The sequence below is a fragment of the Trematomus bernacchii genome, unplaced genomic scaffold (genome assembly GCF_902827165.1).
Source record: "Trematomus bernacchii unplaced genomic scaffold, fTreBer1.1, whole genome shotgun sequence".
In the NCBI taxonomy this organism is placed as follows: domain Eukaryota; kingdom Metazoa; phylum Chordata; class Actinopteri; order Perciformes; family Nototheniidae; genus Trematomus; species Trematomus bernacchii.
The window spans coordinates 220,244-235,952 of NW_022987387.1; the positions used below are offsets into that span (position 1 = coordinate 220,244).

At 39.5% G+C, this 15,709-nt stretch overlaps 1 protein-coding gene and 1 long non-coding RNA gene across 2 annotated transcripts in view; one reads left to right on the plus strand and one right to left on the minus strand.

Annotated features, from left to right (window-relative positions):
• Nucleotides 1–13,584, minus strand: part of enpp6 (ectonucleotide pyrophosphatase/phosphodiesterase 6) — a 39,343-nt gene extending 25,759 nt beyond the window's left edge. Inside the window, exon 1 of the mRNA XM_034133864.1 lies at nucleotides 13,222–13,584. Within this exon, the coding sequence (XP_033989755.1) occupies nucleotides 13,222–13,483 (262 nt within the window). The 5' untranslated portion in view covers nucleotides 13,484–13,584. The remainder of the gene's footprint in view (nucleotides 1–13,221) is intronic.
• On the plus strand, nucleotides 8,009–11,566 carry LOC117485359. The gene is made up of 4 exons (XR_004556217.1): nucleotides 8,009–9,148; nucleotides 9,471–9,626; nucleotides 9,820–9,912; nucleotides 11,167–11,566. It is a non-coding gene; the product is annotated as an uncharacterized LOC117485359 (long non-coding RNA).
• Nucleotides 13,585–15,709: the final 2,125 nt, after the last annotated feature.

Sequence of the window (15,709 nt, forward strand, 5' to 3'; positions counted from 1 at the left end):
TATATAGTCGTTATTCATTTCCTATAATATATAGTCGTTATTCATTCGTTATTCATTTGTTTTAAAGCTCAATATATAGTTTTATTATAATATATAGTCGTTATTCATTTGTTATAAAGCTCAATAAGGAAGATTGAACTTTAAACTTTCACACACGTTGACCGGCGAAAAACTCTGCCCGGTTCACCGACCCCCCTCTGAGTGAATACCCAAGATATCTTGGTTTGATTTGGAGAAGGCTTTTAAAGTATACTAACTCTAACTCTATTGTATACTAACTCTTACCGTCAAGAATATGAATAGAACTTAGATAGATCACTTTACATTTCTGCGAATGTAACTTCTCAGTAACTGCTCCCCTTAAATTAAATGTATTCTGTAGAGAAATGTAAACGTTCACCATCCCCCACCCGCCTACTGTATGTTGCTTTTTGACATGTAAATGGGTAACTACCCCCCTCTGAGTGAATACCTGTTGTACCTGTCCGGGGCTAAGCCCATAGGACGATGCTCTGATGTCATCACCCTCGCACATTGGTCATATGTTTACAAAAAACAATGTTAACACTTTCTCGTTCTTAATATATGCTATATTTAGGGTCGATATGTGTTGAATTTACTTTAAAATAGCGTCTAACTCTCTCCCCCCTCCCCCGTCGCACCTTCTAACAGAACCCCCCCCCCCATATCAAATCCCAATGTATTCATATTCTGAGTCATAAAGACACACACACACACACACACACACACACACACACACACACACACACACACACACCCCGAGTTTGGTTAGGAGGGACAGCACAGCAAAAGCACAAAGATAACATTAGACAGAATGGCAAGAGGCTGCTTTTGAACTTTTCGTGAAGATGGCCTTATTCATTTTTAATACAACTGAGATGTTGGGAATCTATTTATAGACAATTTATTGTGGCTCAGGTTAAGATTCCTCAAGTGAGAATCCAAACATAAATAGTCTTGTAATGGTCTTTGACAGAAGAGATTGACAGCTTCAAAGACTGGCGCATGGCTCCCTCTTTTCTGTCTTTTGAGGCGACTGCAACAAAGGCTCCCCACTGTTGTGTTCGCAACAAAGCATGACTCAGTACACATATTCCAGGAATGTAGCTCCTCAATTTCTATTTCATGTCCACAGTATTAGAAAAGATTATTATTCCACAAATGTATTCTCTCTAGTGATTACCTTGATGCCAAGGAAGTGCTCAGTGTATGTCTTATGACCATTTAAATAGTTAATGTGTTGTCTTGTGTTGACCTGCAACCGCATCTTTACACCTCCATGTTCACATTTCCATTACCTAGAGCAGGGGGTGTCAAACTCAATTTCATCGCGGGCCACATCAGCATTAAGGTTGCACTCAAAGGGCCGGTTGTAACTTTAAGACTATATATATAAATAATGTTTTATATAACATTATTGCCTCTGCATTGGATTATTATCGGATAAGGTAATAACTTCGTAATTAACTATGTCTGAGAGCAGAAGTTTAGGGCAAATAATTTCAAATAATTGCAAGTCTCTTCAGTGCGCATGTCACAAGATGCATTGTGGTACATGTAGTTTATGGACATTGTGCTTCTGTAAAGTGGCATGAAACCGTATAATAAACATATTATATGTTTTGAAGCTTTTGCGGGCCAAATCAAATGAAGTCGGGGGCCGGATTTGGCCCACAGACCTAGAGAGTACCAAAATACAGTGAGTCCTAAACACAAGTAGTCAGGGTTCATTTATAACGCTTATTTTGATTTATTTTTCTCAAATGATGCTGTATGTTTCACTTTCTGAAAGCGTTAGAATCGCACATGAAAAATATTGAAAGCTGCCACCTGCCCTCGGCCATGTCTTTGGCGGTGATCCAAGCTTCGGTACCACAGTGGATAAAGTTAGTAATACATTTATACTGATCAAATGTCAATACATTACATAAGTCTTATTCTCATTCATACTTAATTTATTTCTTCTTCTGTCAGTATGAACACAAAAAACTAACCGGTATTACATTTCATTCTAAAGTTTACGGTCTAAAAAGGTATTTAAAACAGATAATTTGTCGTTGCTTTTGGCATAAGCAGTCAGAGGAAACATAACGTTCTCAGTAAGATTCCTTGAAGAACTAGAGCACAAGAACCAAAGTAAGCTTTACTTTCAATGAACCTTCAATATAGACCTAACATGTGAAGAAACATACTTTATTTAAAATAAACATTTATAACTAGTTTAGGTTGTTTGAGAGGTAATTGAAATAGCTAAGGGTGATGATCTGCGAACACAAACCTACAGACTGCTGGAGAAGAGATATCACAGGGGGGGGGTTGGGACACACACATTCCGATGGCCAATTCGTTTTAAACAAAGAGTAGGCTATACTCAACATAGTGGGGTGGGGGCTGGTGAACGGTATGGTCAATGTTTGTAAACACTGTGACATTTTGACTTTATTTGATCATTTCAGTTAAAAACTAACATTCATATTTCATATTACTGTTTTGCCTGGCTGGACCTGTAATTTACAGGAAAGGAGTGCACGCTACTAAAGAGACACGCTACCATGGAAACCAAACAATGGTGTTGCTGTATTGAAGTCCGAGTGGAAACAGTCATATTTGGAGCGTTATGTTAGAATGAAACAGCGAGGTCGTGACTCACAAAAAAAAAGTGTTACTTCACTAACTGTAAGCTTGTCACTCAGAGTAACCTACAGTTAACTTAACTGTTGGAAAAGAAAGATCAGAGTTAGGAGTGTGAACACACAGCTGAGAGCTGCCGTTTCATTCTGACTGTTTAAAAAACGGTAACAACGGACTATTTTTCTTAGCGGATGCATGTAAATTTAAATCAATACATACAACTATTTTTTAAATCAATAAAAATATTTTCTAAATCCATAAAAGCATTTTAATTAATATTGGGAGTCATGTCGTTACTTTGTTGAGAATGTGGCCATGTAATAAGCGGGATAATTTGCAGCGACTTGGTCATTATGGGGAAAAATAACACCCAGGGATCAAGATCCCTCCGCGACGCGACGCGGAGGGATCAGTAATTTTTAGTGAATTACTGAGTTTAGGCACGTTAATAACATTTTAATGAAGTTGAATACAGTATATTCATATTTGTCAGTGATTTCATGTCAATTCGGCGAACATAAACGATTAAATTAGGATTAAAAATCGAGAGCCGGCTGCTGTTCGTTTTTTTCGACTAAACAACATTATTTTGTTAAATAACAACATGGTGATGTTTTGTAAATGATTACATGTCTTATTTAGCACAGACTATGATCCTATCCGTGACATATGGATCTTAACAAAGATCCGCTATACATTAGTACCAGACATACTGTACAAGACTCCACACATGACTCCAGTGTGGAACCCCACTGCACCCCCTGGTGGATCAATGATCCATTGCAGCTGGCTTCACAATAATTACATTTATTTATCACGGGGGCGGTATCAAGTCAGACTGGGGGCCGGCCGGCCATCACGGAACGTGCACGAACCGATCACGACCCTCGCATTTTAAACTGTCCAAAACTGTGAAACCACATTTCAAAGAAATCTGAACCAACCCTGTGCTAATGATAGATGCAGAGAGGGAGGGGGGGTACACAGATAGAGAGAGAGAGATAGAGCGATAGAGCGATAGAGAGATAGATAGATTGATAGATAGATAGATAGATAGATGGATAGATGGATAGATAGGCTAGATAGGCTAGATATATATATATATATATATATATATATATATAGCCAGGGGTTAAATTGGGCCGGGGCTGTCCGGGGCTAAGCCCCGGCACATAGGAAAAGCTCTGACGTCATCACCCTCGCATATTTTTAACAATGTATGCAGCATGCCTATATCATATGTTTACACAAAAAAGATATACATGTTAAAACTTTTCTTTCTATATGTTTAAGGTTCTTAATAATTCGAAAAATCAATAAAACACTCTTTCTAGCAGTAGGGAGCATAAATAAGAAGACGCGACGATGACTTGCACTTTTCAAATTTTTCGCGGGGTTCCCCCTTATTTATTTTCTTCAAATAAACTTTGCTGATCGGCGACCACACAGTCTCTTCCGTCAGTCACACAGACAGCCAGCAGTGACAGGTGAATCCGGGAAAGGTGTGGAGAAAAATAGGTAATACGCTGACAGGTTTCTTAACATGAATTGCTCTGATATTCTACTTTTACGTTCGACTACCATTAAGTTAAATAACGTTTTTTTGTTTGACTAACTTTTGATCAAATCAAGCGTTTCTTAAACTAAGAGAAAGACACCAGCCAGTGGTCGATATTGTGGACTTTATTTTAGAATAGCAGATCTCTGCGACCAGCTATAGTTTGTCGGCTTAGTGTCAGTGAACGTGTGTCTCTGCTCCGATCGTGAGCTACACTGCAGCACCTCCCGCGGGACTCTGCTGCGGTTCCTCCGTGCAGAGCGCCCGTTTCCTAAACCATGATGTACAGTGGAGATTAAACTGTTCATTACCTTATAAAAGCAAATACTGTTTATGTTTTTTAATTAAATTGTCACTTAAAGTTACTAAAACAAATACTAAAAATGAAAAAAACTACTGAAACACAGGACTGTAACTTAAATTGACCAAAACAAATACCAATTACTGTATTATATGTTTATTTTACAAAATTACTTTATACTGTCTTTGTCAATTTAACCTGCTTTTATTGTGCCCCTCTCATGAAATAACTGGCCCCAGCCTGATGCTATGTATGTGTGTGCATAAAGCTGAGATATGCATATATGTATTTCCTTTCTCTTTGAAAGTTTCAGAGGTTAAAGTGAGGCATGATGCAGAAATGAGAAATGAGTGAAGCAAAAAAGAGGAAACTTACAGACTTCTTTAAAAGGTATGCAAGACATCACTGCTGCTTAGCGTGTCAAAGCCATTTGTATCTTTTATTTATTCACCATAAGTTCCTTTGTTAATTATCCTGCATTTAAATGCAGAGTTGAGCAGAACAAGGCAGGTGATGGGCGAGCAGGGAAGCTTGGAAAAGAGAGAGGATCAGAGCAGCGTAAAGAAGGGAAGGGAGTGGAGGAACGAGAGGAGAGGAGAGGAGTAGAGCAGGCTGAGGAGAGGAGAGCAGAGCAGCCTGAGGAGGACAGAGGAGCAGGGCAGTTTGAGGAGGACAGAGGAGCAGGGCAGCCTGAGGAGAGCAGAGCAGAGCAGCCTGAGGAGGACAGAGGGGCAGGGCAGCCTGAAGAGAGCAGAGCAGGGCAGTTTGAGGAGGACAGAGGAGCAGAGCAGGGAAGCAGTGTAGGAAAGGCTGACAACTTGCCTGACTGCTGGAATCAAAGTCAATTTGAATATTTCACACAGAAATATCCATTTCTAATAATTGGAAATAAAAAAATAGGATGCAAATCATGCAGGGAAGCGGGATCCCTTGGGGCAATGAGAACAGGGAAACAGAGGTACTCATTCTCTACTGAATGGCAGAACTGTAGGGTAGGCCCATATGGCAACAGCAATGAGAAGCAAATGAAATCTTTGAGAAAGAAAATAAATGAACATAGTGTCTCACAGAGTCACAAATTAGCACAGGACATAGTAAAAAGACAAAATGAAGAAGCTTTAAAATCAAGCTTTCTAAAAACTCAAAAAGACATTTTGGCTTCCACCCATAATGTCTTTCGAACGGCATACTACATTGCAAAAAATAACCGGCCATACTCTGATCATCCTGGACTAATAGAACTACAAATGATAAATGGTGTAAATGTTGGCCGCGTACTCCACTCAAATGTTACATGTACAGACATTGTACATTTTATCTCAAAAGAAATGAGGGAAGCCCTATTGGCAAGTATCAAAGTGACCCGACCAAAGCTAACTGTTCTTGTGGATGAAAGCACATCATTAAGCAAGAAGTCTTGTCTTATTGTGTACCTAAGAACGTCAGTTGATAGCTCAGAGCCAGTGACCTTCTTCCTAGATCTTCTCGAGCTAGAGAGTACAACTGCAGATGGAATCATTAGTCAACTACTGAACTGTCTACAGAAATATGGTCTTGATGATGCTTTTCTGAAAGAATGTCTGGTGGGATTCTGCTCAGATGGAGCCTCCGTAATGGTAGGCAGAAAGAATGGTGTCTACACAAAACTGAGAAGTAAGTACCCAGGCCTCATAGGCTGGCATTGTCTAAACCATAGGTTGGAGTTGTCTGTGTCAGATGCAGTCAAGCACTGCACCGAAACCAACCACTTCACAGCTTTTCTTGACAAGCTATACTGTCTCTATCATCAGTCACCAAAGAACTTAAGAGAGCTTGATGCTGCAGTCTCTGAAGTAGGTGTATGCTTGAGGAAGATTGGTCGCGTCCTCGGGATAAGGTGGGTGGCTTCATCTTTTAGGACAGTAAATGCTGTTTGGACCATGTATGCTGCACTCTATCATCACCTCACATCTGCAAGTGTAGATGTGAACCGTTCCTCAAATGATAGATGCATGTATGAGGGGCTAGCAGCAAAGCTGACGTCAGTTGCTTTTGTTAAAAACCTGGGACTGATGATGGATGCACTTGAGGAGCTGAAAGACCTGTCTGAGGCTCTACAGTCGAGAGACATTAGACTGTCTCAATCAGTAAATCTGATCAAAAGACAGCTAGATGTTTTTAAAACCATGAGCAGGAACCCAGACAGTGGTCTGTTCTACAAAATCGCATGTGAGGCAGAGCAGCAAGGTGTTTTTAATGGCATAACACTACGCAATGACCCAAGGCAGAAGATAATAGATCCCACAAAGTTTTATGCAGCACTATGCAAAAGCATGGAAACAAGGATGGTCACAAGTGAAGAGGAATCCCTCTTTCAAAAGGTCAATGTTCTTGATACAAAGACATGGCCAAGCCCTCTACCATTAATGTATGGTGAGTGTGAAATAAGAGAGCTATGCACTCTTTTGAAAATCGGATTCTCTGGTGTTAAGCAAAGTTATAGGGACTTTAAGGAGAATGCCAGTGTGCCGATGCACATGTCCCTTCTAAAGCTTAAGAATGCAGTGGAAACCATTGCTGTGAGCAGTGCAGAGTGTGAGAGGGGTTTCTCAGAAATGAATGCAGTTGTAACATCAATGCGCTCACAACTGAAAACTCAAAATGTCTCTGCTCTAATGTTCATTCAAATGGTTGGACCTCCTCTTACCTCTTGGGACCCCACGAAATATGTGAGGAAGTGGGTGGCTACCAGAAGGTCTGCAGACCATTTAGCCTGTAGACAAAGATGCACGACTACACAGGCTTCCCCCTATCAGCCCATCTGGGATTTGATGAAGTACACTCTTAGAAATGAAATATGGATGTTGTTTGCATTAATTGCTTTTTTTATATTGAAACTACTAAGTAAATGCACTTTTTACAATTAAATCAAGAGACTTTAATTGCATTTATGTAAAAGTTCAAAGTTTTGGGATTACATTACCATGTTGTGTTGTATTTAAATGGTAAAGTTATTTAAAACGCACTGATTGTCCCAAAGTGCTTGCCGTACTTTCTCAGCACATGCGCTGTAAGACCGGGGACATGTGTAATTTGAATCCTGTGACTGTGAGATGACAGAACCGCATTTTTTCCCTTTCCTGTGCCATCCTGCAATGTTATGGTAAGTTTCTTAAATATTAACATATATTAAACACAAACGGTCCCTGAAATACAAAAGTTGATGTGTATTTTTGATTTCCCTGCTACCAACTGTATACTTTGATGATAGATTTGAAAAGCGGTGCAGCCTAGCTAACAGCTAGCTTAACGGTCACTTTTTAATTATGTTCCCTTGCACTTAAAAGTGTTAGAATATGTCACAAAAGAGGTGACATTTCAAGCTTTGTCTGTATAAGTCAATCGTTATGTATTTAATGATTTTAGCTTGATCATAATAGTAATGTTAGCTCTTACCAAAAGTAAGTGGACACGTTTTTTCCCTCCTTTTTTTGAATTTTTTTTTTAAAATGTGCTTGATTTAAAGATTTGAGAGCCTGGTTGCAAACATCTCCAGTGCCAAAAAGGTCATAGTCGGTTAAGGTCTTCTAAGTCTATTAAAAATAACTTCATCAAGTGTAACGCCCTGAGGGAGGTTTTTTTGTTCAATTGTAAAGCTTATTTGGAAGAAATAAAAATCCCATCTGTGCACTGTACTGTTGCGTCAGCCGGAGCCGTGCCTGGTCGTTACGTTAATTATGTCGGCCAGGAATATCAAAGTGTGAATTATTTAAAGCATGTACAGGAACACACTCAACAAGCACATCTTCCATTAAGACAGCTCTTAAATAGACACGTAATTCACCCGAAAACGTGTTTCTTTATAATAATCAGAGAGAGAGAGCAAGATTAAATAGTGGCAGGTACTTCAGCCGCAGATGCCACTATTTGCTGAGACAACTGCGGCTGCTGAAGGGGTGTTACTCTGGGTGCTGAGCCAAGCGAATGTGTGTGGCAGTTGCCACTTACCTGCCGTGGCAACTGCTTGTGTTTAAACAGTTATTTATCGTGGAAAAGTATTTCCATGTTCTGCTACTCTGTAATTCTACTCAATTACATTTCAGTGGGAAATATTGTACTTTTACAACACTACATTTATTTGACACTTGTAGTTACCTTTTTAGATAATGTTTATATTCATATACATGTACTACTAATTTACTCAGTTCTTTCCAAAATATGCTCTATATTAACAAATCACAACATTAAAAAATCTTGTATATATGTAGATTTTTTATTATAAGAACATTCATTTTTATTCTATGATGCAACCCTTTTACAAAAGGCTTTCTGCACAAAGTACTTTTTCTTTTGATACTTTATTATATTTGGCTAATAACACGTTGGAACTTTACCTTAAGTATTATTTTGAACTTGGGACTATAGCAAGTAATGGAGTATTTATACTTTTACTTTAGTACAGGATCTGAGTACTTTTTCCACCACTGCTTAAGATCCAGTAATGGGTTGCTATATCCTGCACCTCACACCCTGAATTATGTTAATGGCTGCAATAATAGTTGTTATTTACAATACATTTGGATCATTAACACATTTCTCTTTTTCTCTAGGTTTTGAATGTGGAGATGCAAACAATGTACTGAGACTCAATCTACAAGGTACCAATTACTGAAGCACTATAAATTAAAACACGGCCATTTTGGTCAGAGACACCCATATCCATGCACATACTATGAATGCCCATGCTCTTTCAAAACATGGAATGCTCTTAAAACACATTTAAGTAGATGTCATGTTGAATCTTTACCTGTATTAAGTGCAGAGCTATTTTAATAGATGCACATGTATAAGAAAAGAACCTCAGCTGAAATTCTTTGTTTGGTTTACACCAGTAGATGTCCTGTCCTTTCTGCTATGACACTTGATGGATATTATTAGCTTTAAACAAAACATTTGAACCTGTATCACAATGTGTTGCAGGTAAACGCAGAATTCACCCGCATCACCACCGTTCCGCTGCTGCCTACCTTCATGTCTCAACTGGATCGCCATTCGTCTCAGTTGATGAAGGTTTTCAAAAAGAAGGGGGGAACAGCAGGACGCAATTTGGGCCTGATCATGGCAGCCATGGACAAGGTATGTAGTTGTAATAAATTGTGTAGTTTGGGCACTGCAACACCATATTCTCTTTATCTCTCTCTCTTGTTGTCCCTCTCATATAAATATATTTTAACCTCTCTGACCCCCTTTCTTTGACTTGCCAAAAATCAGCACACAAGCATAATCAGTATTCTTGTGTGAAGATTTTGAAAATGTGTTTGTCCCTCAGGATCCCACAGTTGAAACACGACGGGACTGTGTCCTTAAAGCGCTCTGCGTCTACTTGAATGAAAGTTCCGAGAGCTTCATAAAGGAATATTTGGTAAGTTGAAACATAGCCAAACACAGATATATATATATATATATATATATACACCTGAACATCAGCAGGAGAGGACTCTTTAAAGTAGAGACACTACATACTGATATACACCTGAACATCAGCAGGAGAGGACTCTTTAAAGTAGAGACACTACATACTGATGTACACCTGAACATCAGCAGGAGAGGACTCTTTAAAGTAGAGACACTACATACTGATATACACCTGAACATCAGCAGGAGAGGACTCTTTAAAGTAGAGACACTACATACTGATATACACCTGAACATCAGCAGGAGAGGACTCTTTAAAGTAGAGACACTACATACTGATATACACCTGAACATCAGCAGGAGAGGACTCTTTAAAGTAGAGACACTACATACTGATATACACCTGAACATCAGCAGGAGAGGACTCTTTAAAGTAGAGACACTACATACTGATATACACCTGAACATCAGCAGGAGAGGACTCTTTAAAGCAGAGACACTACATACTGATATACACCTGATCATCAGCAGGAGAGGACTCTTTAAAGTAGAGACACTACATACTGATATACACCTGAACATCAGCAGGAGAGGACTCTTTAAAGTAGAGACACTACATACTGATATACACCTGAACATCAGCAGGAGAGGACTCTTTAAAGTAGAGACACTACATACTGATATACACCTGATCATCAGCAGGAGAGGACTCTTTAAAGTAGAGACACTACATACTGATATACACCTGAACATCAGCAGGAGAGGACTCTTTAAAGTAGAGACACTACATACTGATATACACCTGAACATCAGCAGGAGAGGACTCTTTAAAGTAGAGACACTACATACTGATATACACCTGATCATCAGCAGGAGAGGACTCTTTAAAGTAGAGACACTACATACTGATATACACCTGAACATCAGCAGGAGAGGACTCTTTAAAGTAGAGACACTACATACTGATATACACCTGAACATCAGCAGGAGAGGACTCTTTAAAGTAGAGACACTCCATACTAATTTGAACCTGAACATTTGCATAATATGTCCTCTTTAAATAAAAATAATTGAATTTGTTTTTTATTCAAAGTATTTGCTGCTACTTTGGTTATATTGTTCATGTACATTTACAACTACATGTATTTATTTACAATGGATCCAATAAAAGGATTTGCTCATTTGTTTCATATTATAAAATGATGTGTGTCAGGGTTCTCATACTGATAATCATGAATACTATGTTCTAATCCCACTTTAGGATGTTGAACTTGCAACAACCCAAATGGAGCCAATGGTATTGGGACTCTATCTCGTGAAACACGAAGGAGCAGAACCCGGGCGTCATCATCGAGGGTGTTGGAGTGCTGCGAGAGCTGAAATACTTGGCAAATGGATGGGCAGTATTGCTTGGACTGATTTACAGCCTCAATCTGAGCTACCGCAAGGACCTGAAACATACATTTGAATTCATTCAAAAAGTATTGATGGGGTTGGATGGCAACAGACTGTCAACCAAGGTGCAGGTTCTGAAAAACAGATTACAAGAGTAATCCCAAGGACAAAATACTGTGACAGAGATAACGTCCAGTTCATTTCCATCTCGGTACATTCTCTCACACACACACCACACCACACCACACCACACCACACCACACCACACACACCACACACACACACACACACACACACCACACACACACACACCACACCACACACACACACACACACACACACACACACACACACACACACACACACACACACACACACACACACACACACACACACACACACACACACACACACACACACACACACACACACAGAGAGACACCACAAACACAGAGACACACACAGACACACACCATACACAGAGAGACACACCACACACACACACACACACACACAGAGAGAGACACCACAAACACAGAGACACACACAGACACACACCACACACAGAGAGACACACCACACACACAGACACTCACAATTGTATTTCTGCTTTTGAAAGTTCAAGACATATGTTCATGTGTATAACAGAGGCAAAGATCTACTGTAACACATTATGTGCTTGAGCAATATTATGTGATGCGTTTCATCTAAGTGTTTGGAAAGACATAAAAACACCATACTTCATAGTAAAGTTGCATTTTATAAAATGTTCAGATAATAAGTCATTATTGTAGCTTTTCAGCCCACATGTTAACTTCTTGAGTCACTCGTGTTTCTCATCACTGTCAAGTTCAGCAGCTGTCATGGGTTTTTTACGCAAAGAGCTTTAAAATTCTAATATGTGCACCTACCACAAATGGGCTGTTGGAGTTAAGTGTTTTTTTGTTGTTGAATTGTTGTGGCAATTCAGATGGTTGTTTGCAAAATGCAATGTTATAAGTGTAAAATGAACATTTAAAATAAAGTGAGCGGAATACAAATTACTGAGTTGGAGTCATTTGAATTACTTATATTGATAGAGCAATTTGGATTAAATGATGTTAAGTGCAAATAACACAATCCTACAACATAAATGGAACTAATTTGTGTTAAGTAATTACAACCTAACTGTGTTAGGTAAATCAGTGCAAACTTTAAGTAAATACAACATAATTGTGTTCAGTAAAAACAACAATTTAAGTAAATTCAACATAACTGTGTTAAGCAAATACAACATAACTGTATGATGTAGCATTTAATTAAGATGCTTTTGTAAGATTTACTTAAATGCAAGAAGTAAATATTAGTTTACTAGTCTGTTTCCTATTTACTTAGCCTTGTTACGTGCAGCCGGTTGACATAACTAGATTAAGTAAATCTAACATATCATTTCTTTGAGTGTAGCTGGTCGTACATACAGTAATGTTGTTGAACTGCTTATATTGATGTGGACTTTCATTCCTCAATCAGTTCAGATAGGGTAATGTCTCTGTACTCATATCGTTTTTTTTTAATGTTCTTGAGTAAGTGTGCAGAGAAATGTTGACTTAAAATGGCAATTTGAAGGTCTGTAATTTGTGAAAAATGTTTGTGTATATATTAATAGTTTCAAATGTAAATTCATTCCAGTTAAATAATACTAATAAAAAGACGGTCTAATTAACATACTTTCTATGTTTACTGTCTCGATTGGTGGCATCAAATAGTGCATCGATTGGTGGCATCAAATAGTGCATCTGATACAGGAGCAGTTGCTTTAGGATTGGGCCTCATATATAGCCCGCTATCCCGCAACCCCCCCCCCCCCCCCCAAAAAAAACAGCCCCCCCACATGTCAAATCCCAATTTAACCCCTGTATATAGCCTATATATAGCCTAGTACCTGTCATTAGTGAGTAGTAGTTGGGGTAAGATAGACTGGGGAAGTCCGGGGTCATGTAGTCCACCTTCACCCCGCTGCTCGCGAGCTCTCGGAATCCGGGGAGCGCGCCCAGGTCGTCCATGTAGTCATAGCGGAATCCGTCGATCAGGAACACGAGCAGCGGCCGGGTCGCGAGGCTCTGCTGTCCCGCAAGCAGCAGCAGCAGCAGCGGGGGGAGCAGGAGGGTTAGGCGGGGGGAGACAGGTCTGAGTCCCGGGGACATGCTGAGCTGTGGGACGGGTCTCAGCCGCTGCTTCAACCTGGAAATGACCGCGCAGCGTTATGCCGCAGACATGCACAGTGCTGGGGGGCAGAGGAGGGTGGAGTTACATCGGGACTCCCGAACACTTGATTCATGGGGGGCGTGATTTGGCAGAACGTAGTCAGTGAACCCCGTGACCGTCCTGTGTGAGTGCGCGTGCATGATAAAGATGGCTAGTGTATAATGGATAATCATTCACAGTGCGTGTCAGTGTCTACGAAGCAGTGGCGGTTCTAGACCAATTTGACTGGGGGGGCCAGGCTGGGGCCAGTTATTTTCTGAGGGGGGCACAATAAATGCAGGACGAAAAAGACAAAGACAGTATGAAGTAATTGCGCATAAGAAAACAATGCAATACAGTTATTGGTATTTGTTTCATTACACATTATTATATGCTTACCTTTAACCTTTGTGTGCTGTTTGGGTCTGTGGGACCCGTTTTCAGTGTTTACTAGAAGAACATGTCTGCAATTTAATTATTTTAACCTGCTTTATTTGGGGGTGGACCTCACATCCTCTAGGGGGGTCCGGGGGCATGCACCCCGGGAAGATTTATTTTTTAAATGTTGAAGTGAAATGCATCAATCTGGTGCACTTTGAGCACAACATGAATTTATGGATACAGCTCTCAACACTCAGATGAAAGGGAGCTGTATACTTTTCAATAATCCAAACATCTTAAGAATAAACAAGTTTAAATGATTTGTGATCATATTCTAATCTTATGTTACCTAGTTAGCATTCTCTCTTTCTATTTATGCATATTTTACTAATCACTCTTCACACTTGGAATGATTTCTTACTTTATTTTGTACAACTATTCTCTCTCTCTCTCTCTCTCTCTCTCTCTCTCTCTCTCTCTCTCTCTCTCTCTCTCTCTCTCTCTCTCTCTCTCTGTAGTGGAAGTGTGAATAGCCCCCCCCGGCATGACCTGACTTCCAGCTTCTATAGCAATATTTTTCTGCTGACCCGTATACTACACATCCATAATTTAGTTCTGATCTTATCAAAGATGTATAAATATTCCTCAGCATACTCCTACTTGCTCCCCATTTAGACATGTAATTTTATTTAGAACCATCTTACATTTCTTATATATTTTATTCATATGTTCACTCCAGGTTATTTGTGTTTCTCTCTACATATTTATGCCATTTTCTCTTATCTTCTGCCTAGTTAATAGGACTACCTTTGTCTTCCCACTGCCCACCTAAATCCCCACGAGTATGACTATTTTTGAACCACCCTAATTGCTTCTTTTATCTTCCATTAAATCAGTAACATTTTCAAACCTTTTCCATGGTGATCATGGGCCAATAATGCTCTTCCATTCCATTCCATTCCATTCCATGTCACTTGTTAGACGCTTTATCCAAAGCGACTTACATACATTCAGTACTGTGGACAATCCCCACAGGAGCCATTTGGGGTGAAGTGTCTCAGGGACACAACGACATGCTGACTGTAGAGCAGGGGTCTCCAACCTTTCTTCATCTGAGAGCTACTTTCAAAAAATGAAAGTGGCCAAGAGCTACTTGCATCACATCGCTTACATTTATTCACATAGCCCTCATCAGTTGAATTAAGCTATACTTTTGTACACGTGTGAAATTGCAATACCTAAAGCTTATCAAAAATAAGGTCCAAGAAAACGAAGATTTCTCACATATTATTATGGCCCACATAATAAGTACATCACTGAACATTCACATAAGTGTCCTTAATCACCACCTTACAAGCATTTCACTCTTTTGTTAGTGAGATTAATGGCACTGCATACAGTCCACCATAGAGGTGTATGCTGGACCCACTTAGGTTCACTTAATAGAGTCATTTAAATGTTCATCAGTCGGTCTTGTTCTGTATTTAGATTTCATTCATGTCAGAAAAAGCTGCTTCACAAAGGTATGTAGAACAGAACCAAATAAAGCAGACATTTTCAGTGCTGCTTGGTGAATGTTCTTATAGTTTTCTGGGTCTACAAGGCTCCAGAAATGTTGTGAGTTTTGCTGAGACTTAAGCTGAACATTATTTTGGAGATCTCCACAGGATTGACACTGAACAGTTGTTCAGCCATCTTTTTCTTCTTCTTCTTCGTCTTGACATTAAATTATAAACCATAATAAATCAATTGTATAGGTCTAGCCTCCCTATATCTGTGTGTGAAAATGGTTCCATCCTCAAAAA